Below are 24,457 nucleotides of genomic sequence, written 5' to 3' on the forward strand. Positions count from 1 at the left end.
AATTTCTGCAGCATTGAAGGTCCCAATGAGCACAGTGGCCTCCATCATCCATAAATGGAAGAAGTTTGGAACCACCAGGACTCTTCCTAGAGCTGGCCGCCTGGCCAAACTGAGTGATCGGGGGAGAAGGGCCTTAGTCAGGGAGGTGACCAAGAACCCGATGGTCACTCTATCAGAGCTCCAGCGTTTCTCTGTGGAGAGAGGAGAACCTTCCAGAAGAACAACCATCTCTGCAGCACTCCACCAATCAGGCCTGAATGGTAGAGTGTCCAGACGGAAGCCACTCCTCAGTAAAAGGCACATGACAGCCCGCCTGGAGTTTGCCAAAAGGCACCTGAAGGACTCTCAGACCATGAGAAACAAAGACTGAACTCTTTGGCCTGAATGGCAAGCGTCATGTCTGGAGGAAACCAGGCACCGCTCATCACCTGGCCAATACCATCCCTACAGTGAAGCATGGTGGTGGCAGCATCATGCTGTGGGGATATTTTTCAGAGGCAGGAACTGGGAGACTAGTCAGGATCCAGGGAAAGATGAATGCAGCAATGTACAGAGACATCCTTGATGAAAACCTGCTCCAGAGCACTCTGGACCTCAGACTGGGGTGAAGGTTCATCTTCCAACAGGACAACGACCCTAAGCACACAGCCAAGATAACAAAGGAGTGGCTACGGGACAACTCTGTGAATGCCCTTGAGTGGCCCAGCCAGAGCCCAGACTTGAACCCAATTGAACATCTCTGGAGAGATCTGAAAATAGCTGTGCACCGACGCTCCCCATCCAACCTGATGGAGCTTGAGAGGTCCTGCAAAGAAGAATGGGAGAAACTGCCCAAAAATAGGTGTGCCAAGCTTGTAGCATCATACTCAAAAAGACTTGAGGCTGTAATTGGTGCCAAAGGTGCTTCAACAAAGTATTGAGCAAAGGCTGTGAATACTTATGTACATGTGATTTTTTTTCCGTTTTAAATTTTTAATACATTTGCAAAGATTTCAAACAAACTTCTTTCACGTTGTCATTATGGGGTATTGTTTGTAGAATTTTGAGGAAAATAATGAATTTAATCCATTTTGGAATAAGGCTGTAACATAACAAAATGTGGAAAAAGTGAAGCGCTGTGAATACTTTCCGGATGCACTGTATGTGATGGTGTTTACCCTTGAGCATGGTGTGCTGTTGTATGTAATGGTGTTTACCCTTGATCACGGTGTGCTGTTGTATGTATGTGATGTGTTTATCCTTGAGCATGGTGTGCTGGTGTTTGTGTGTGATTGTGTTTATCCTTGAGCATAATGTTCTGATGTTTGTGTTGTTTAACCTTGAGCATGCTGTGCTGGTGTTTGTGTGTAATGGTGTTTACCCTTGAGCATGGTGTGCTGGTGTTTATGTGTGCTGGTGTTTACCCCTGAGCATGGTGTGGCGGTGTTTGTGTGATGGTGTTTACCCTTGAGCATGGTGTGCTGGTGTTTATGTGTGCTGGTGTTTACCCCTGAGCATGGTGTGCTGGTGTTTATGTGTGCTGGTGTTTACCCCTGAGCATGGTGTGGCGGTGTTTGTGTGATGGTGTTTACCCCTGAGCATGGTGTGCTGGTGCTTCTGTGTGATGGTGTTTACCCCTGAGCATGGTGTGCTGGTGCTTCTGTGTGCTGGTGTTTACCCCTGAGCATGGTGTGCTGGTGTTTATGTGTGCTGGTGTTTACCCCTGAGCATGGTGTGGTGGTGTTTGTGTGTGATGGTGTTTACCCTTGTGCATGGTGTGCTGGTGTTTCTGTGTGTTGGTGTTTACCCCTGAGCATGATGTGCTGATTTTTGTGGTGTTTACCCTTGAGCATGGTAAGCTGGTGTTTGTGTGTGTGATGGTGTTTACCCTTGAGCATGGTGTGCTGGTGTTTGTGTGATAGTGTTTATCCTTATGCATGGTGTGCTGGTGTATGTATGTAAAGGTGTTTATCCTTAAACATGGTGTGCTGGTGTTTGTGTGATAGTGTTTATTCTTAAGCATGGTGTGCTGGTGTTTTGTTGAGCATGGTGTGCTGGTGTTAGTGTGTGATGGTGTTTACCCTTGTATGGTGTGCTGGTGTTTGTGTTCGATGGTGTTTACACAGGAGCATGGTGTGCTGGTTTTTATCCTTGAGCATTGTGTGTTTGTGTATGATGGTGTTTAACCTTGAGCATGGTGTCCTGGTGTATGTGTTTGGTGGTATTTACACTTGAGCATGGTGTACTGGTGTTTCTGTGATGGTGTTTATCCTTGAGCATGGTAAGCTAGTGTTTGTATGTGTGATGGTGTTTATCCTTGAGCACAGTGAGCTGGAGTTTGTGTGTGATTGTGTTTACCCTTGAGCATGGTGTGCTTGTGTTTGATAGTGTTTACCATTGAGCTTGGTGTGCTGGTGTATGTTTGATGGTGTTTAAACTTGAGCATGGTATGCCGGTGTTTGTATGATAGTGTTTACCCTTGAGCATGGTAAGCTGGTGTTTGTGTGTGTGATGGTGTTTACCCTTGAGCATGGTGTGCTGGTGTTAGGGCATGATGGTGTTTACCCTTGAGAATGGTGTGCTGGTGTTAGGGTGTGATGGTGTTTACCCTTGAGCATGGTGTGCTGGTGTTTGTTTGTGTGGGTGTTTACCCTTGAGCATAGTGTGCTGGTGTTTGTGTGATGTTGTTTACCCTTGAGCATGGTGTGCTGATGTTTGTGGTGTTGACCCTTCAGCATGGTGTGCTGGTGTTTGTGTGTGCGGGTGTTTACCCTTGAGCATGGTGTGCTGATGTTTGTGGTGTTGACCCTTGAGCATGGTGTGCTGGTGTTTGTGTGTGATTATGTTTACCCTTGAGTGTGGTGTGCTGGTGTTTGTTTGTAATGGTGTTTAGCCTTAAGCATGGTGTGCTGGTGTTTGATGGTGTTTACCCTTGAGCATGAAGTGTTGATGTTTGTGTTATTTACCCTTGAGCATTGTGTGCTGGTGTTTGTGTGTGATGGTGTTTACCCTTGAGAATGGTGTTCTGGTGTTTGTGTGTGTGATGGTGTTTACCATTGAACATGGTGTGCTGGTGTTTGTGTGTGTGATGGTGTTTACCCTTGAGCATGGTGTGCTGGTGCTTGGCCGTGCAAATGAGTCGGCTGATGCTGTCGATCACCTGACTCTTAGAGTCCACGTCCTTTTCTTTTTGCTTCTTACTCAGGAAAATCACTGCGAAGAAAGAAACCAAAATTAAGACAGCAATAACAACACAAGATCCAAACCAGCCACAGGAGCTGACTTACACCCCTCTCCTGAAGTCGTATCCCTATTTCCTACTACCTGTATTGTAGTTCTCTTGTGTGAAGTCAGTATGACATCACACAAAACAAACAGAAAGTGTGCCCCAATTTGTTACCCTAAAAGCTACTGGGATTCACAATATCAGTGCACTGTTACCCAAAGCAATTTGCGATTCAAAATGACAACAAATGTGTATGTATGTGTGTCACCTTTCTTGTTCTTCTCCTTCATGACAACGGTCATCGCCATGCCTGGAGGAGGGGCTGCTTCTCCCCCACTGGGAATTCTGGACACCTGCATGGAGCGGAAGTTACTCTTCAGGGTATTTTTAATGCCCACGTCTCTCTTCTCGCTCTCTTTTTTCTTCTCTGAGCCCTGAAGAGTCCAGTAATCTACCTGGAGACCCATCACCTCACCACCTGTACCTGGAGAACTACACACAAACACGTTTACTTAACTAAATAAACGATTGACAGACAATACCACATTGTACCTGTTTCATGAGTTAGCTTAATGTTTTGGGTTTCTGAAATCAAAACGAGTCATTTATTTCCGCTCAGTTAAATATATATATATATCTATCTATATATATCTATCTATATATATATATATATATATATATATATATATATATATATATATATATATATATATAAACATTTTAAGACTGGGAAGGTAGTTTTGAATTCTGAGAATTATAGTATGATTTCAAAGTACAATAAACTACCTTATCTGAAAAGAACACAGCAAATTTGATTATTCATTATATGACCCCTTTACAGAGCCCCTTAGAGTACATGGAGAGAATTAGTTTTCTGAAATAGTTTTGCTTTTCCTTGCAATAATTTGGTGTCCCCACACAATGATTTTGTGTTTCCTCTCAAATAGTTTTGTTCCCTTGCAATACGTTTATATTCCCATGCAATCAGGGTTTGAAATTAACACCCGACAACCCACCAAATGTGGGTAAAAATCGGCTTCAGCATGCTCCAGAGATAAGACCGGCAGAACTTTGGGACATCACAAAGCCAAATTTGCGTGATTAATTTGGGCTTCACTCGATATCGTGGCAGCCGGTAGAGACCATAAAGGCCAATTCACACTGCCCCAAGGTTATGTTGGGGCAGTGTGTTCACTCTGTTGGTGTTTGTTTGGGAAGTTTGACAATGACAGTTATGTTTCTCAACATTCTAAATCCAACAGCCATCTTTAGAATGTTGGTGTTTGTTAAGAGTTTGCTGGGGCAGTGTGAATTGCGTACTGTGTGACCAATTTGAATTCTACAGAGAACATTGTAGTATAAAGTGCTATACAGAGGATGTCAAACCTCTCAAACTGATAGACAGCCCCTACATTATAAACAGCACTGACGAGGTAAAGAGGAGACAAATACACAACATCAGTTTTTAAAATGCACTTCATCATCCTTACATTTTTTTTTTTTTTACTGCAGTAACACTAACAGGCAACTGTAATAGTTTCATTTAAATCTATTAGGGGAATCTATTAGACTGTATTTTTATTACAACTGTGAAAGTTGTAGTTAAAAGTCTGAATATGTTTAGGCTATCAGTTTTTTTTTTTTTTTTTTTTTTAAACAAATACTATAGTTTATTTTGTTATTTATTTATTTTTTAGAAAAAGACTATAACGACAGTAATGAGGAGCATCCATGCTCTTACCTGTGGTAAGGACCTTATCATTACAAATGCCACTGTTAAACAATGGTAGAACAATGGCGAACTTCCATATCGGCAAATACATTTTAAAATCAAGCGGTTTAAACTTCCGTTAATTATGGACAAATTACTGACAAGTTATTCTCCTGTTCTGTCTTACTCCTGTTCTAACTGGCCATGTTTACCTTCAGATATTCTAAAGGTGATTAAATCATTAGGCTTGTATCTAAACTAATGATATTCAAACAAAATGTCCAATCAAATGCATGCAGTTACAGTCTCCAGTTACCTTTACCAGTTTTTGTGGGGCAGGGGATTTTGGCAAGTGACCTAGGAACACTACTAGCCACAGTGGCCGGTGAGCCAAAAAGTTCATTTCAAACCGTGCACGCAATGTGTTTTGAGTTTCCTCGCAATACCTTTATCCATTCCTCAGGAAAATGTAACTATTGTATTTGTAGCAAAATCATAGTAATCACACAGTTACTTTGTGGTATAAGTTTTTTTCTAAAACAATGGTTTCCACAAATAAAACATGCCCTAATGAAGATTAACCATGGTGTTCCTATTGTTAAACTAACCATGTTCTTTTTTGGCAGAATGATTACATTTTGTATTGCCATAGTTGGTAATACCTGGTTTGATAGCTGGTTTTCCTATTTCAGAAATCTATACCAGAAAATAAATGTCCTCCTTGTCCTCTAAGGGGCTCTGTACCCAAAGTTTAAAACCCTTGTTTTTCTCTAATGATTGTGTGCAAGGATCGTAGTAGGTCTTTTGTTTCCTGGGATTCATCAGGATGCATTTGCGTTTACACTACAAATGAAATGTGGTCACATGCGGCCCTGACAACATTATTTCACAAGAGTAGGACCATTGTCAATGTGTGTGTGTGTGTGTGTGTGAGTTTGTGTGAGAGAGAGTGTACCCTGCTCCAGAAAGACTGGCAGAAACAGAAGGAGATGATGGAGGAGTGGAGGTCATGTCTTTGCCGTATGGCGTTCCTGTCTGTGCTGGAGGTGAAGATAGCATGTTGACACTGCCCACCATTACTGCATCATCAGAGTCCACTGACAGACGACACACACACACACACACACACATCAGTGTTAATCCACTGCTGTTATTGTCGTTCTTGTGCATAACGTGTGTGTTTGTGTAAATGAAAATCCTACCTGATGCTGACAAGTTGTGCTCCACGATTCCCACTTTCACCAACTGTAGGAAGACACATGAATTAATATCTGCAAACTAAAATCCTTCACATGATCAACAGAAACAGAACTTTGCTACATGAAAGCATTTTTTGAATTTGCAAGACACTCTCGATGAATGGACAAAAAAAGGTCCTGAAACTCTTCAAAAATGATCAGTTAGAATATTTAAATATTTGTACTTTTTCAACAAATGGTTGCTAAAAGGAGGTGCTTAACTATTTAGAAAATGTTGACTGTCAACCTCGGGAGGTCAAACTAAGATCTGTTTTATTTTACATTTATCTCATACACTGCAAAAATCATTTTTTCCTATTGAGTACTCTTGTCTTGTTTAAATATCTAAACATTCTTAAAACAAGAAAAAAAAATCTATTTGTCAACAGGGTAAAGAAAAAAAAAATGAATTCAAAAGGAAAACAAGTTTATTTTTCTTACCCCGCATTGGCAAACAGTTTTTCTCTTCTTTTAAGCATAAACCCACCAAATTATGTTAGATTTTTCTGAAAACAAGACTCAATATCGTATGTAATTCTGCTTCTCAAGTCATTTTTTCTTGCTTTAAGGATGTTTAGACAAAAATACTCATTAAGAAACTTTTTTTGTTTGTTTTTTTTGCAATGTATGAGGTTTGCAATTTTTGCTACCATTACGTACATTTTGGAACATGTCTGAATATAGTTTAAAATCTTGATTTACAGTATATACTGCAATTTTATTTTGTACCAATAAACAAGAATAAAACCTACAATGGATAACACGACTGCAAGTAATAAGAGTTGCTTGTGTATCGACTGCAAGAGTTGCAAATGTATCCTAACAGACGCTAGTTGCTAACTAGTTTGGAACCAAATGTTATTTTGTAGTTGATGAACTTAAATAAAACAAGTATTTCTCACCCCAATGAATGGCACAAACTTCTGACACGAGTCTTCGTCAGGGCTGTCAGGGTCAAACAGAAGGGAAACGTTAGCGCACAGTTCATTTGACAAGTGTAACATAATAGGAATATTCCAGATTCAATTGACAGCATTTGTAGCATAATGTTGATTACCACAGAAAATTATTTTGACTCGTCCCTCGTTTATTTGTTATTATTATTTTTTTTCTCTCCCCTTTTCTCCCCAATTTGGAATTCCCAATGCGCTCTAAGTCCTCATGGTGGCGTAGTGACTCGTCTCAATCTGGGTGGCGGAGGACAAATCTCAGTTGCCTCCGCGTCCGAGACAGTCAATCCGCACATCTTATCACATGGCTTGTTGAGTGCGTTACTGTAGAGACCTAGTGCGTGTGGAGGCTTCACGCTATTCTCCACGGCATCCACATACAACTCACCACGCCCCCACCGAAAGCGAGAACCACATTATAGCGACCACGAGGAGGTTAACCCAACGTGACTCTACACTCCCTAGCAACCGGGTCAATTTGGTTGCTTAGGAGACCTGGCTGGAGTCACTCGGCACACCCTGGATTCGAACTCGCGACTCCAGGGGTGGTAGTCAGCGTCAATACTCGCTGAGCCCCCTTCATCCCTCGTTTATTTAAAAAATCTGGGTAACAGCAAGGTACTTGCAACAGAAGTGAATGGGGCCAATCAGTAAACATTAAAATACACACCGTTTCAAAATCAGAGTCACAAAACGTAAACAATATGCATGTTAACATAATTATAGTTCGAAAAAATCACTTACAGGGTTTACCCGCATTGTGTCTTCATGGGAAGTAATACTGAATTTAAATTTACCTTGATAAGGTCAGTTAAGTGATTTTACCACACTAAAATCAATGTAATGTTTACATCTTGTGAATAGTTTTGAAACTATAACTATAGTTTTTTTTTTTTACATTTACGGATCGGCCCCCATTCACATAATTTACTGTAACTTTTTTTTTTTGTAACGGGGACAATCAACAATTTTTGTGGTAATCAACAATATGCCGCTGATTGAGCTTAAATTATATTTAACCAGGAATATTCCTTTAATCTGCCAGTGAGGGCGGGATGGTCTGTGAGATGTGCGTGAGGTCATCAGGGTGTGTGTGGGGGTGAGCGTGGGGGTCAGGCAGAGAATGGGAGGTGTCAGATCTGATAGTGTGACACATGGTGGCGCTCTCTAGTGCAGTGAGAGCGTAGTGAGTGTGAGGGCTCATGCCATGAGAGGATGCTGGGATAGCTTCTTACATCCTCCACCAATCAGGGGCGGTGTAAGGCCGGAGACACTGTGTGAGCTTTGTTAATATTCTTCTGTTATATAATCGTTAAATCTGTTGTAGCACTTCCCAAACATCATCTACAACTGATAGAAATATTGAACTCCTTTCCCAGACTCAGGAAATAACAGGGACTTTCAAAATTCTGAAAATAATCAAAACATTGTAGCTGACAAAAGCAGAGTTGGTGCAAATGTAGTGTAATGAAAGCATAAGCAGACTTTTGACTATCTACATAAAATCTGGTACACGTAGCAGCTTATTCAGGCCAAGAACCGCCCACTTAGGCCCTGATTACACCTGGTACTAAGATGCGTTTTGGGTGATCTGATCGAAAGTGGACAGATGAGGCTCATCACCATTTAAACCCTGTCTTAACATATGTCTCTTGACCACTTGTGCTTGGATTTCGAGGGGAGGGTCTCTGATTTCATGATGACATACATCACTCACTACACCACGTTTCTCTCAACTGTACAAGCGCCTTTTCACATTTTCCCATCAGATGGTTATTTCCTTTTAAAGCTATATTCCGGGTTCAAGACAAGTAAAGCTCAACTGACCCTTTGCTAAGCTCCGCCCCCCCCCTTGGCTACCGTTGCTCGCTCAGACAATCTTTCCAGAACTTCAGTTAAAAAAAACTAAATCTTTTTGCACTCTAATCTCTGTCTTGACCAGTACTATTCTGATGCAATTTAAACTTTGTAATGCAGCACTGTTCCTGCTACTCTATCCTTAAGATGAATCAATTTTGTTGTATCCTTCCTTATTTTGTAAGTCGCTTTGGATAAAAGTGTCCGCTAAATGAATAAATGTAAATGTTCCCATAGGAATGAAAGGGAGATTGCCATGAACGGAGTGGTTTTTGGCTAAATATTCTCATTAACGGAATTGACAATATTCTTTCATGGACTGGAATGAAAAGTGACATTGCAAAACATATTTATCCGATTTTGACATATTATGACATATGACATATTAATTAAAATTGAGGCAAATGATCATCAAGGTCTCTTGAAAAGAGAAAAGCGTAATTTGATGGCGATAACACACCTGATAACAATAATGTAAGTGAACAGAACTGCTTATAACGTCTCATATAACACTCACTTTGATGCTGTGAACACTATTTACTATCACATTTACTATGACTTGAATCAAAACATAAATTAATTAACGTTCAGTTAATAGTTTTAATTTAACTTGGAGCAAATGAAGGTGACGTTGCAGATGTTATATGTTCATTTGGGAACGAGGAATGACAGTTTAATCCACAGCATGCTCTTCTCCAGATTTATTTAAAGAACGAAACAAAAATCACTGTGTGTGTATCCTCTCTAGGTACCTTGTGACACTATAATAAGAGACCCAGCAACAATGTTTTTTGTTTTTTACATTTTGTGGATAATTTCTTTAAAATTCCGCTTAAAATGACTCAAACACATTACTCCCATAGACTCTCATTGAAAAAAGCGAACTCTTAGAGAAATGGCGCACGGCAACAATTGCTAGGATAGGATTGGTCAGAAACGCTTTTAAGGCGGGGCTAAGCGAAGGGTCGATTTACAGCATTTGTGGCATAATGTTGATTACTACAAAAATGATTTTCGACTCGTACCTCCTTTTCTTTAAATAAAAGTGAAAATCTGGGTTACAGTGAGGCACTTAAAATGGAAGTGCATGGGGCCAATCTATAAACGTTAAAATACTCACCGTTTCAAAAGTATAGACACAAGACAGAAAGGATATGTGTGTGAACATGATTTTAGTGTGATAAAATCACTTACTAAACTTTTCTGTGTAACGTTATTTCTAAATTTACAACTTTGTTGCCATGACGACATAACACTGTAAACCCTAAAATGAATGTAAAAACAAGGATTTAAACTTTATAGCTCAAATAACAGAAGAATTAATGTAAGTGCTTTTATAAAATTATAATCTTCACATTTCTGCCTTTAAACCCTCCAAAAATTGGCCAAATTCAATTCCATTGTAAGTGACTCACTGTAACCTCCATTTTGTTTGTTTTTTGTTTTTTAAGAAAAGGAGGGAGGAGTCAAAATAAATGTTTGTGGTGATCAACATTATGCCACAAATGCTGTTGATTGAGTTTAACTTGTACTGAACTCATAAATTCAAAATAAAAAAAGTACAAGTAAATAGCTTTAAATTAATTGTTAAGCCAATTGTTTCAGGTTAAATGAGTTTTGTAAATGTTAGACATATTCATGAACGTATCGGGTCATTATTGTTTCATACACACTATACCTTGGTTAAATGTAAATTATAACAGCATTTTATTGACTCACAAACGGCTAAATATTACACATATGAACAGTTGTCGAGGGAAGACTTCAACAAATCTTATCACACATAACTTCATCAGTATTTGATGAAGTTCATCATGTTTATACCACAAATGTAGCAATTAATAGCCAAAAACATGTATAGCTATTCTCTTCTATTTAGATTCTGAAGTGGAGACACAACACATGATCACCAGGGTTCCCCTCGTGATTTTGTTTCAGATTCACGAATTGATTTGCTAACAAATAGTTCAGTCTGCTTTTTGAACCGTTTTGACTGATTCAAAAGCATCAAATTGATCAAAAGGTTAAACTCAAATGATCCCCGATCCTCATGCAGTTTACATTCGCAGCTGTGTTATTTTTTGTGGTGTTCACCCTTACAAAAGTTTATGGCAAATTTGCCGCAAACTTCCCGCAAATTCACCACTGATAATTTTCACATGCAAATGAGCTTTGCTATAAACTTGCGGCAATTTGTCCATTGTTGCCAAAAGTTTGCCGGAGGTTCACCAATAGTGGTGAAGACATGCAAACTTCTGTCAAACATTTGCGGCGAATCACAAGCTCATTTGCATGTGAAAATAATGAGCGGTAAACGTGTGGCAAATTTGCGGCAAATTTTGTTTTTTTGTAAGGGCAGTCGCAAAAGTAACGAAACGGTCTGGTGAAATGTATCGCCGTAAAAGTATTAATTTTCTCTTCAAAATGTAGTAAAGTAAAAGTGAGCATCTACAGAAATATTTATTTTTGAGTAAAGTATAAATATATAAAGTACAGTACATTAACAAAGTATATTTCCGGTCATTATTCTTAGAGTAAAGCGGAATATACAGTTGTGCTTGAAGATATCTTGTTAACTTGCAGATAAGCATCTTAAACAACGCCGTCTTCATACAATAATCTTTCCTTAAACGTATCTTAACATATAAGATAACATAGACTTAACATATCTTGCTCCGCCTCTGAAACAACTGTGCCCCTTACAAAAATCTACAGTTCACTGCAAACTTTTGGCAAATTCGCCATTGATCATTTTCACATGCAAATGACCTTTGTGGCAAACCTTTGGCAAATTGTCCAGTGTTGCCAAAGGTTTGCTGCAGGTTCACCACTACCAGTGAAGAGCTGCAAACATTTGTGGCGAATCACAAGCTCATTTGCATGGGAAAATAATGAGTGGCAAATTTGCGGCTAATTTGCCAGAACTCTACTTTTTTCCAACCTTTCCCCTCCAAACATTTGTCAAAAAGACACCATCCAATCAACTCCCAATGGATAAAATCAAATCTTGCCTTGAAAATCCTGTTTCACCCTGTAAATACATCACATTACAAATGGGTAAAAAGTCAAATGCGTTGCGAACAGCAGTTCACGTTTCACATTTTAAGTGTCTAGAACTGTTTTTGTGATTTGTACAGTAAAATGACAGTGAGGAAGGGCTGGAAAGGTTGTTGATATTCTAATGTGGTCAGATGAGACATCTGTGCACTGGCTGAGATCCAAAAACACATTCATTCCTGTGTTTTTCTTTCTCTACCTCTCTAATTTCAATATGCTTCATTTTTTAGGGGACAAGCACCAAAGGTGTATGCATCAAAATGAACATAAATCATTACGGCTTTGGAATAACTTGGCCTAAACTTGTGCTTCTTTGCTCCACAGTTCTTTGATTAACAATTTTTCCAAGTCTACCTTGTGCCCTTCCACCATTTTGAATGGATTCACATCCTGTTTCTTGCTATCCAAAATTGGCTCATCTCCATTCCAAGCCTCAAAAATGTATTTTTTAAACATTCAACACCATTCTCTAGAAAAAAAAAAAATGCAACGGATTTGCCGACAAAGATGTAAAACAGGAATTGAGTCTTTATCTCAGAATCACTTTTGCGTGCTAATGCTCAAATCAATATCATTAGTCATGATTCCATCCAAGTTACAAATTAAATTTATGCGAAAAATTGGATAATTGCAAAAACAATAAGCAAATTAAGCAGCGTTTCCATCCCATGTGTTTAAAAGAACAAAATCGCCACTTCTGGAGAAATTGGCGCGAAACCGAAGTGAAAATGGAAGTTGAAGCCACGGTGGCTCTTTTATTAAATGTAATTAATTACTTGCAGTTTAGAGCGTGCAGACAAAACGCTCTGACAAACTTCATGTTTGCTAGCTTTCAGCCGCAGATGTCTTGTGTCTGGGATCGAAAGCATATCAGACAGTTCTGGGACGTAACAGTAGACCATCATTCTGATGACAGGCTTTGGCCTTTCAGAACAACCAGAGCAACATTTCAGATGTTATATGATGATACTGGTTGAAAGGTTAGTCCAGTTTTGAGTAAATTATTCAGCCACATGTCCTGTTGTGGCAAATTCATATGACGTTTTTTGATGTGCATCTAGGAATTTATTTGGTAAATCTGTTTCCATCGAAGTTTAGCCCATGTCTTCTTACCAAATAGAAAATTAATCCACCTCAAGCGAGCGAACACGTTTTTTATGCATATTCTGAAGATTTTATTTGCATCCTGGTGATTCCATCCAGCATTTTATAATGCAATTTCCCCAAATTTGCATAAAAAAATGTGGATGGAAACCCAGCTACAGATACGCTGCCCTTATACTATGTAAATGTAGTTTAAGCACCACCTACTGTTTAAAAGTAAAGTGGTAAATAATCATAAATCTACTTCGAACAAGTTTTCATAAATTACTAACAGGGGTGCTATGACCAAACTAATCTACTCAACCTTGATTTGTGCCATTAAGAGCTCCATAATTGTTGCTGGCAGCTGTATTTTCTCGTTGTAGTCTCTCTGCTGGTCTTCAGTCACACTCTTGGCACCAGTCTATATTTGTCCCTTCCCATCTCTCTCTCTCTCTCTTATTCTGTTACATTTAAAGTGATTATTGGCTGTGTGACCTGTGTGAGATTTATAATGTTTGCAAGAATGCACTGTACTGATATTCATCAAACATTCTCATTAGGGTTTGTTCTAAACCCCTTACTTTTAATAATTGTTTTTTTTTTCCCCCTCCACATTTCTCCCCAATTTGGAATTCTCAATGTGCTCTAAGTCCTCATGGTGGCGTAGTGACTCGCCTCAATCCGGGTGGCGGAGGACGAATCTCAGTTGCCTTCGCATCTGAGACCGTCAATCTGCGCATCTTATCACGTGGCTTGTTGAGCACGTTACCGCGGAGATGTAGCGCGTGTGGAGGCTCCACGCTATTCTCTGCAGCATCCACGCACAACTCACCATGCGCCCCACCGAGAGCGGACCACATTATAGTGACCACGAGGAGGTTACCCCATGTGACTCTACCCTCCCTAGTAACCGGGCCAATTTGGTTGCTTAGGAGACCTGGCTGGAGTCACTCAGTACGCCCTGGATTTGAACTCGTGACTCCAGGGGTGGTAGTCAGCATCAATACTCGCTGAGCTACCCAGGCCCCAACTTTAAATTATTAATAATTAATTTCTGCAAGTAAATGTGAAGTTTTAATATTTGAGGTGCTTTCTGCCACAATCATTTTGCATGGGAGGCAGAAAGAATGAGGTAGTTGAAGTGGATCATACAAGTTTGATGCTATATTGAGCTTCAAAAGCAACTGTCATTTGTTATTTTTTTGTGCGAGAATGCTATTTTGTTACCGTTACATTTGACAACTTTAACAGTGCTTGCTAGGTTTCCATCCATGTATTTTTATGCAAATTTTGGGATATTGCAACAAAACTGTGGATGGAAACGGCATGATGCAAACAAAAAATCTCCTAAATTCGCATAAAATATGTTTACGCTTGCTTGAGGTGATTACGTTTTTTATTCTATAGAAAGAAATGTGCATAAACTACCATCGAAACATATTTACCTAATATATTCCTATAGAATTTATATAGGAATATAGATGCGCTCATGGAATATCATCAACTTCATCACACATAGCATCTCAAATGTTGCCACAGTGGCTCCAACTTCCATTTTCATTCTGTTTGCGCCAATTTTCCCAAAAGTGACAATTGTTTTCTCTTAGATGAAAACGCTACTTTACGATATATTCCAATATTTCACGTAAATTCAATTTGTAACTTCAATTAAAACATCACTACAGAGATGTCTGATTATGAAGCTGTCATTGGTGCAGCTGTGTTTATAAAGGCGGAGTTTTGGAAAAAGGGGGCATGTCTAATTCAGTCTGGCAGAAGTTCCAGAACGGCTAACAACATCATTGCTAACAAGTGTTTTGCTAAAGGACAGGAGAGTGTCTACCTGACAACGCAAATAAAAACATGTTTATGTAAGGTTTTCAAACAATCCATTTTTTTTCTCCTGCCTTGACGTCAAATAGATTCACTAAACAGTTGTATCACATTTGCACATGGTATTTACGTTTTATTTGCTAACCACCCACTCTCCAGTTTAACCAGGCGCTAAATGCATTGAAATTGTGTTGTGCTGCGATTTATTAAAATCAATATCATTCTTTTCAGCGCAAAAGTTTGCATAGCGCAATTAAAACTGCGCTCTTACCATCCATGAAAAGTAGGCGGTAATCTTAATTTTGTTTAATAGAGATGTTTGTGTGTTGATCTTCTTGTAATTCATCAAGTGGAGTGTTACAGTATAACCTGGCATACATCCAGACACGAGGCACGGTCAAGTTCATGTTCTGAATTTTAAAGAGCAAAATTAAATGTTTTCGGAGTAAAATCCTGCATGTAAATGCACACAGAATGTTCACTGATAAACATTTGCAAGGTTTAAAGCTACAAGGTTTGAGATACCAGCTCAATTACTAACCAAATCTTGTTTCCAAACCTGTTAAAACTCTGTTAAAACCAAACCGAACTGAAACAGTTAAAGACACAAAACACTGGATTATGAAAACACGCACACAGTGATCAAAAACTAGTACTGACGCAGACAGGTGTGTGAGATTAACTACATACTGAGAGCATGAGTGAATTACATTGATGTCAACCCAAACACATGGTTAGGTACCTGATGTAAAAATCAAAATACAAACTTCTCTTCCTTGAAGGCAAAAACAAAAGAAAAGGAAGAAAAACCCAAAAGTACAAAAGTTACTGCTCCGTCCTCAACACATGACCACTTTTCAATTACAAAATAAAACAAGATTAAACAAACTAATGTAAGAAAACTTATTATAAGGGGTTTTGTTTGATCATTTTTATGGACTAATTGACCATGATGATCATACCTGTAATAACTTATTGGGTAAATCTCAGGAAAACATGTCAACAGGGCAACATTTGACCCCAAAAGCAAAATATTTTTATTTTACATAAACAAAATTATTCCTATTTTAGGACGATTAGGGATACTTCTCCCAAAAATCCTAATTCTATCATCAATGCATTTTGTTGCATTTCTTTCCTAACAATGCTAGTGAATGATTATTTTTGCATTGTATAATCTTCATAAAATAATTCTCATTACCATACTGCAAAATTGTTGATTCTCATAAGATTCTAATTATTCTAATGCAGTATTTTTACAGTAAATTAAATTATAATATTGTTTTATAAAAATATATAAAAAAAATGTATCTGCATATTTTACATAGAAATATGTTTTACAAGAAATACCACCATGATGCACAAAGATTTTTCTATTTAAATAATACAACTCTAACATATAATCTAAACAATAATATTACTATAACATTATAGTTATATGATTTTTATTTTAATTTAATTTTTTACATTACATAAATAAGAATTTGACCAGGTCTTGTTCTTGACAGGTTTTGTGAAATTCACCCTATTATACAATATGGAGGTAAGCTTGGGACTTTTTAAATGTCCATAAGGCATAATTTGTCAACTTAAAGTCAGATGGTGAACAAACATACAGTACATATATAAATTCTTGACACATGCAATCACCTATGTACATAATCAGTTATTTATTCTTACACACAAACAAATACAAGACAATACCTTTTCTGTTTATAGGTGAGCATGGCCTCTGAAATAGGGAACTGATGAGAGAGATTTGCTCCGGCCAGATACTGCGAGACGCGTCCGGCCACATCGATGTTATCTGTGGGCATTTGCAAACAACATACATATTGGGGACCAACATCCAATCAGGTACCAGTTCTAATAAATTACATTAAGTTCTACAAAACTGTTCCACATATTATTCACTGATTCTCAAGACATGGAAATAAACAAGTTCCTCAATTTGACATCACATTCATTTTGAAAATAGCAACATTTCCACTGAGTTTAATGATTTTAAATAAGATTATCAACTAGGAACTTCTAAACACAAATGTACAACTGCATTTGATTTTCTTTTATGCTATCAAAATTCTGACATTACATTATCACTCACTACCAGCACTGGGAAAGTTACTCAACAAAGTAATCCCCAACAAATTACTAATTACTTCCCTGAAACTGTAATCATATTACTTCACAAATCACAATACTATTTTTATCTTACTTTCTAAAACACTTTCCGCTCAACATATTTAAAATACGGTCTATATTTCCTCCTTGTTGTACACAAGTCATACTCTCAACAGCACACGTTTCTCACGTCACATAATTATTGATTAGTCACTCTTACTAGTGACAGAAATGCAAACAGACGTAGATATGAAAATAATTAATGTTTTAAATGTTCTACATAAGTATTACTTTAGAAATATGTGTAACCCACATAATGTACTTAAAAGTAATTAATCTGATAACATGTATTTAAAATCTAATATGTTACCGTACTTTTTTGACATGAAGAGCTCTCTTTTCATGACCACGCTAGGCGCAGCACTACGTGCAATGACCGTGCGCTGCTTCTTATCCATTTTTCGTGAGAGCACTAATTCTAAGTGCAATTAAAGTGCAGGTGGGTGTTGGTGGGAGTGTTTGCGCTATCTGTGGGTGTATGTGCGCAAACTATGGGCGAATTGTATGTTAATGAAGTAGCGCAAAGCACAATTTGCTGTTTTCCTGAGAAATAGGTCATTGCGCTAAGACATTTAAGAAGCATGTATGTTTTCAGCGCAAAGTCTAAATTCAGTTCCTACATTTGCAGTTTTGGTATTCCACCAGCAGATTATATCAAAGAGCTATTGATCATTTTTAATACTAGCCATGATTTGTGTGTCAGTAGATCAATATGATTAATAATAATACATTTATTTTGTATAGCGTCTTTATAAAGCTCAAGGATGTTTTGCAGAAATTAAACATAAAACATTAAACAGTGAAAACATATAAAAAATATACATTACAAAACCATGAACAATGGGAGAGAAGCAAAGCATATTTCAAGCATGTGAGACACGGTCGAGCAGGATGGGAGCCAACAATCTCAGAGAGACCAATAGAGAACATACCACACATACATCACGGTCCAGAGCAGTGCAGGCAACACACAGACCAGGGGATGCATTGCATAAAGCCCATTTACACTACCAAATTCTTATTAATGTACTTTCTTCATTTATATCAACATTGCTTGACAGAAAATTTTAAATATAATAGGACGGTGGCGGTGCAATAACCGGAGAAGAACCTCAGAATTAAATTGCACTTGACCCAGCCCATTAGCGCTTTGCGTGAGCAATTTCACCAACCCAATTGTGCCTAGACTTAGTGCATACTTGCACGAAAATATAAAAAGTTCAAGGCCATGCCCATTGACTTTGCAAATATGACGTATCATATAGCGCTGCACTTAAGGCATAGTGCTCTTAAAATAGAGCCTGAAAAGTAACTAGATTACAGTAACTACTTTGAAATTGGATTACACCCAACACTGCTCACTACACCTAAAACCACCTGTGCTCAGACCATAACACAACACTTTTTCAAGTTAAAACTACAGTACTGTGCAAAAGGTTTAAGCACTTGTGAAAAATGTTGCATGTGAGGATGTCTTCAAAAATAATGACATAAATAGTTTTCATTTATCACTTAATGTCACACAAAGTCCAGTAAACATAAAAAAAAGCTAAATCAATATTTAAAACAGCACCAATTCTCCTAGGGACACCTGGACACAGTTTTTCTTGGTTTTTGGCAGATAGGATGTTCCAAGCTTCTTGGAGAATTCACCACAGTTCTTCTATCTATTTCGGCCGTCTCAATTGCTTCTGTCTCTTTATGTAATCTCAGACTGACTCGATGTTCAGTGGGGGGTCTCTGTGGGGGCCATGACATCTGTTGCAGGGCTCCCTGTTCTTCTATTCTAATCTTTTCTATTTGCAAAAGTAATGTTTGGGAGTCTAACATTTATATTTCCTATTGACACACTAAAGATGAAGATATAAATAACCATCTTAAGACAAATGCTTTTGTGAAACATCTTATGTGCCTAAGACTTTTGCACAGTACCGTATATATTTAATGAACACAAAAAACAAACTAATATATTACGATCCTGTAGTCTCAATTCATTCATTCATTAAAGTGAATGCCAGATTTTCTATAATTGGGTGTTTTATCAACCTTGGGCAACTTCAGGTCCCAGGGGTTGATTTTTACTAAAATGAACAGATTTCAACTTTTTTTATTTTGTTATATGCAGGTCACATTAAAACTGAATTGGAAACTTTTTACTTGGCCTTCATCATTTATTTTTGGTACTTTTCAAATGCCTTTTATTTACAGATTGTACCGTTTTAGTCTTGTCCCTGACATAGACTTTCAATATAAAATTATTACATGTTTAATTTATAAAGTAAAATAAACTTAAACCATTTCAATATTTATTGTGTGAAAATTATTTCTATCATTTTTTTAAAAGTACGACCAAAGGAGTAGGACATTTTACTTGAAAACGGTTAAAAATGTCATTTCCATCACCGTTCCAGGACAGATTCGATTAAACACAATAGAAAATTTAAGATTTGCTGGAAATGACACTGTGGTGTGAATTTTCATGACTTTCAGAAAAAAGAAATCTCCTGTGATGCATGTACAGACACTGTTGGACATTGTTAGCAGACAAATAAAATAAACTAGCGAGAGTGACAGGGCTGAAAATGCTCGAAGTTGAAGAAACACCCATATCGAATAAATATTTGACACATTATTTTTGTTTCTGACAGTGTGGACACATAGAGAGTTATAGGAAAGCAAAGCACACATTTTGCGAGAAAATGAAAGAAGCTGGACATTGCAAACAAACAAAGGTAAACACCTCAGTCCAGCAGCCTCTAGTTTTGTCCCATGTTTTAAGAATCAGTGTATTATTTGTTACTGTAGTTCAATTGAGCCGGTGCACTATGAGTGAATGTGCGGCTTTGTTTGTTTGTTTGTTTGTCATATTTGAAGAACTAGTATTATCAGAATGTGTGCCAGTGTGAGACTCTGACCTGAAGGGGGCACCTCTAACCTTGAAAACACATCCCTCCATCCCGCGTCCATAAAGATGTTATTGAACTTACTGTCAAACGTTGACATGTACTTGGCCAGTGGATGACAACCTGAGCAGGAATAAAGCAAATTTTGAAATACGAAATAATAACACAATAAAATAGTTGTTTCACTAGGGTGCACAATATTCAGATACAAACATAAAAGTAGTTTGAAAGTCAATTCACAGTGTGTCATGCTAGAGGGGCGGTCGCTGTTTCTCTGATTGGTGGATTCTTCTCTTCAGGATCATGAGTAGTGTCATTCTTCACCAGAAATTACACTTTCAAACATGACTTTTGATAATGTAGACTGATTTTCTTCTTACCCACAGGAATGACCAGGAAACGGATGTAGCTCAACCAATCAGGCGTTTTGTTAGCGAGCTGCTCCACGAAGCAGCGGAGGACCGTACTGAGGTAACTCTGATCGCCCGCAACGGCAACTTTAATGGTGGGCGGCGTCTGTGCATTACAGTTACAACTGCCAGACAACGACAAACACAGAATGAGAGATCCAAAAGAGCATTAAAGACATTTTAGTAAGTTCTCACTAAGAAAATACACTCAAACAGATATTGGAATCATTCAATTCCACACTTATAACATGAGCTAGTTTATTCGGTGTGCATTTCAATACGGAGTCTTACAATCGTTGAATCCTGGTGACGATGGTGTTGAATGCGGCCTGAACGTCTGCGGGGGAAACAGTGGACACAATGGGCTGCTTGTGCTCCTGAAGAATCTCATTCAAATACTGTGAGAGAGACAGAGTTCACGAGTCAAACAACAGCATGAGAAGATGGACTGATGTGGCACTATGCAATTTATTAAAACTTAACAATACTCTCTGTCTGATTGAATGTTTAAAATCTTTAAATTTTAAAGATTTTCAAAATGCAAAAAGGCACCTGTCAGAATGACCCTAAAATAGAAAGACAGACACACCTGTCCCTGCCAGTCTGTAGTATTGATGAGAATGATACTCTCTGGCAACTGTTCATCAGAGTTCAGGATCTGATTGAGCTGATCATACACCGACTTCCTCGGCACCTGTGACCGGAAGGACGTCAGATAATGAAATGAGCACTCACAACAATCTGTGTCACAAACATTTTTGGGGACTAGTTCACCCAAAAATGAAAATTCTGTCAGAATTTACTCACATACTGTAATTTATGTAGTTCCAAACCTGCATGCCTTTCTTTCTTCTGTGGAACACAAAAGGAGATGTTTTGAGACTGGTCGCTCTTGCGTGCAATTACAATAATCTGAAACTGAAATGTTCAAGCTTTGAAAAGAATGCAAAAGAAGAAGACAAAAACATAACAGTATCATAAAAACAGCAGTCCATAAAAGTTTCTGAAGACATACAATAGCTTTGTAAGAGGAACAGACCGAAAATTAACTCGAGAACCAGATTAGTCTGATTTGTGAATGAACTGCTGCAGACTGGTTTTGTGAACTGGATCAATCGATTCGCCGAAAACATCAATGAATAATTACTTATATTTCGGTCTGTTCCTCAAACAAAGCTATCATGTCAGAAGACTTGGAATATAGAGAATGTGTATGGACCATATTTATGATACTTTTATGGTGCTTTTGCATCCTTTTATTAAGTTTGAAAGCTCCAGTTCCACAGTCATTGTAACTGCATGAAAATATGCGACCACAGAATTACTCGAGTTGCACGGAAGAAAGAAGAAAGGAACGACATAAAAAGGAAATGATGACAGAATTTTCATTTTTGGGTAAACTATCCCTTTAACAATTAGTTTTTATTTTCTAATACTGACAGGCAAAAATAAAATAAAAAAGGTAATTCTGACTTAATATTTCATAATTCTGACTTTATTTCTTGCCACTGTGACTTTATAACTCGCAATTTCGAGGTGTATCTCATAATTGTGATGAGCTTAAATCTCGCAATTGCAACTTCATATTTCACAATTGCGCCTTTATTTTTCACAATTATAAGACACAAACTCATACTCGTGAGTGTAATGATGAGTCAGTGGAGGTGAGATCCATGTGCAGCTTTTAATAACCATAAACGTAGTAATACAGACAAGCAGGGGTCAATCACCAGCAACAGGCAAGAGGTCGGGGCAGGCGGCAAACAATCACAGGTTATATCCAGGTAAACAAGGCAGTAATAGTAGGCAGGCAGCAATGGATCAAAAATGGTAAACAGTCCAGGATAATACACAGATAATTAAATAAACTCAGAAAACGCTCAGAAATGTCAGCCAGGGCAAAACAAGACTTTGCAATGACAGTGAGTGAGAGTGAGACTTAAATAGCTGAATAGATTGGAAACAGGTGAACAAGTAATCATTGCCAGGTACGGGGATTATGGGAAATGGAGTCCAGAGAGTTAAAGTCAATCCCCAGGTGATGGAGCCCTCTGGTGGTGAGCAGGAGGAACTACAAAGGCAAGATTCATGACAGAGCCCCCCCCCCCCCAGGAGACCAAAGGAGCCAGAGCAGACCAGGCGGACGGCCATGAGACCAGGGATACCAGAGCAGGTCAGGTGGATGGCTAGGAGACCCAGAAGACCAGAGCGGATCAGGCGAACGGCCATGCGACCAAGGAGACCACAGCAGATCAGGTGGTTGGCCAGGAGACCCAGGAGGCCACCTCAGGGTAGGGACTGGATCAGGAGGCCTGGTTGATGACCACAGAGCTGAAACAGGGTCAGGAGGCCTGAGTGGTGACCCCAGACTAGAGACTGGATCCATGGAAGACTCTGAGGGTGGAGCCTTGGTAGGCGGCGCTGTAGAAGGCTCGAGGGGCGAAGCCATGGAAGGCTGAGCCGTGGAATGCGGAGCCGTAGGAGGCTCGAGGGGCGAAGCCGTAGAAGGCGGAGCCGTGGCAGGTCTGAGGCTAAGAGTCCAGGATGACTGGGAAATGACCTCATTGGTCGCGAACATGAGCAGAGTCTCGGGAGTGACCTCTGTGGTCGTGGGCATGGACAGAGACTCGGGAATGACCTCTGTGGTCGTGGATATGGACAGAGATTCAAGAACGACCTCCATGGTCATGGACAGAGACTTGGGAACTACCTCCATGGTTGTGGATATGGACAGAGACTCGGGAACGACCTCCGTGGTCGAGAACATGGGCAGAGACTTGGAAACGACCTCTGTGGTCGTGAACATAGGCTGAGACTCGGAGACGACCTCTGTGGTCGTGAACATAGGCTGAGACTCGGAGATGACCTCTGTAGTTATGAACATGGGCAGAGACTTGGAAACGACCTCTGTGGTCGTGAACATAGCCTGAGACTCGGAGATGACCTCTGTGGTCGTGAACATAGGCTGAGACTCGGAGATGACCTCTGTGGTTATGAACATGGGCAGAGACTAGGAAACGACCTCTGTGGTCGTGAACATAGGCTGAGACTCGGAGATGACCTCTGTGGCCGTGAACCTGGGCAGAGACTCGGAAACGACCTCTGTGGTCGTGAACTTCGGCAGAGACTTGGAAACGACCTCTGTGGTCGTGGATATGGACAGAGACTCGGGAACAACCTCCATGGTCAAGAACATGGGCAGAGACTTGGAAACGACCTCTGTGGTCGTGAACATAGGCTGAGACTCGGAAACGACCTCTGTGGTCGTGAACATAAGCTGAGACTCGGAGATGACCTCTGTGGTTATGAACACGGACAGAGACTTGGAAACGACCTCTGTGGTTGTGAACATAGGCTGAGACTCGGAGACGACCTCTGAGGCTTGAGGGGCGAAGCCATGAAAGGCAGATCCATGGTGGGCTCGAGAGGCGAAGCCGTAGAAGGTGGAGCCATGGCAGGTCTGAGGCTAAGAGTCCAGGATGACTGGGAAATTACCTCATTGGTCGCGAACATGAGCAGAGTCTCGGGAGTGACCTCTGTGGTCGTGGGCATGGACAGAGACTCAAGAACGACCTCCATGGTCATGGGCATGGACAGAGACTGGGGAACTACCTCCATGGTTGTGGATATGGACAGAGACTCGGGAACGACCTCCGTGGTCGAGAACATGGGCAGAGACTTGGAAACGACCTCTGTGGTCGTGAACATAGGCTGAGACTCGGAGATGACCTCTGTGGTCGTGAACATAGGCTGAGACTCGGAGATGACCTCTGTGGTCGTGAACTTGGGCAGAGACTTGGAAACGACCTCTGTGGTCGTGAACATAGACTGAGACTCGGAAGCGACCTCTGTGGTCGTGAACTTGGGCAGAGACTTGGAAACGACCTCTGTGGTCGTGAACATAGGCTGAGACTCGGAGACGACCTCTGTGGTTATGAACATGGGCAGAGACTTGGAAACTACCTCTGTGGTCGTGAACATAGACTGAGACTCGGAAGCGACCTCTGTGGTCGTGAACTTGGGCAG

At 39.6% G+C, this 24,457-nt stretch overlaps 1 protein-coding gene across 4 annotated transcripts in view; it reads right to left on the bottom strand.

Moving 5' to 3' along the window:
• Nucleotides 1-24,457, bottom strand: part of LOC127438678 (phosphofurin acidic cluster sorting protein 2-like) — a 91,009-nt gene that overhangs the window by 2,851 nt on the left and 63,701 nt on the right. For 2 of the 4 annotated variants that reach the window (XM_051694425.1, XM_051694424.1), the window contains exons 14-24: nt 21,021-21,125; nt 20,723-20,829; nt 20,402-20,556; nt 20,034-20,144; nt 16,642-16,744; nt 15,680-15,712; nt 7,057-7,099; nt 6,119-6,161; nt 5,872-6,013; nt 3,474-3,697; nt 3,079-3,192 (exon numbers count right to left, since the gene is read on the bottom strand). In XM_051694425.1, coding sequence (XP_051550385.1) covers nt 3,079-3,192; nt 3,474-3,697; nt 5,872-6,013; nt 6,119-6,161; nt 7,057-7,099; nt 15,680-15,712; nt 16,642-16,744; nt 20,034-20,144; nt 20,402-20,556; nt 20,723-20,829; nt 21,021-21,125 — 1,180 coding nt within the window. The remainder of the gene's footprint in view (nt 1-3,078; nt 3,193-3,473; nt 3,698-5,871; nt 6,014-6,118; nt 6,162-7,056; nt 7,100-15,679; nt 15,713-16,641; nt 16,745-20,033; nt 20,145-20,401; nt 20,557-20,722; nt 20,830-21,020; nt 21,126-24,457) is intronic. The other 2 variants (XM_051694427.1, XM_051694426.1) reach the window with 1 other exon arrangement.

This window comes from Myxocyprinus asiaticus, chromosome 50, assembly GCF_019703515.2.
Source record: "Myxocyprinus asiaticus isolate MX2 ecotype Aquarium Trade chromosome 50, UBuf_Myxa_2, whole genome shotgun sequence".
NCBI lineage: Eukaryota > Metazoa > Chordata > Actinopteri > Cypriniformes > Catostomidae > Myxocyprinus > Myxocyprinus asiaticus.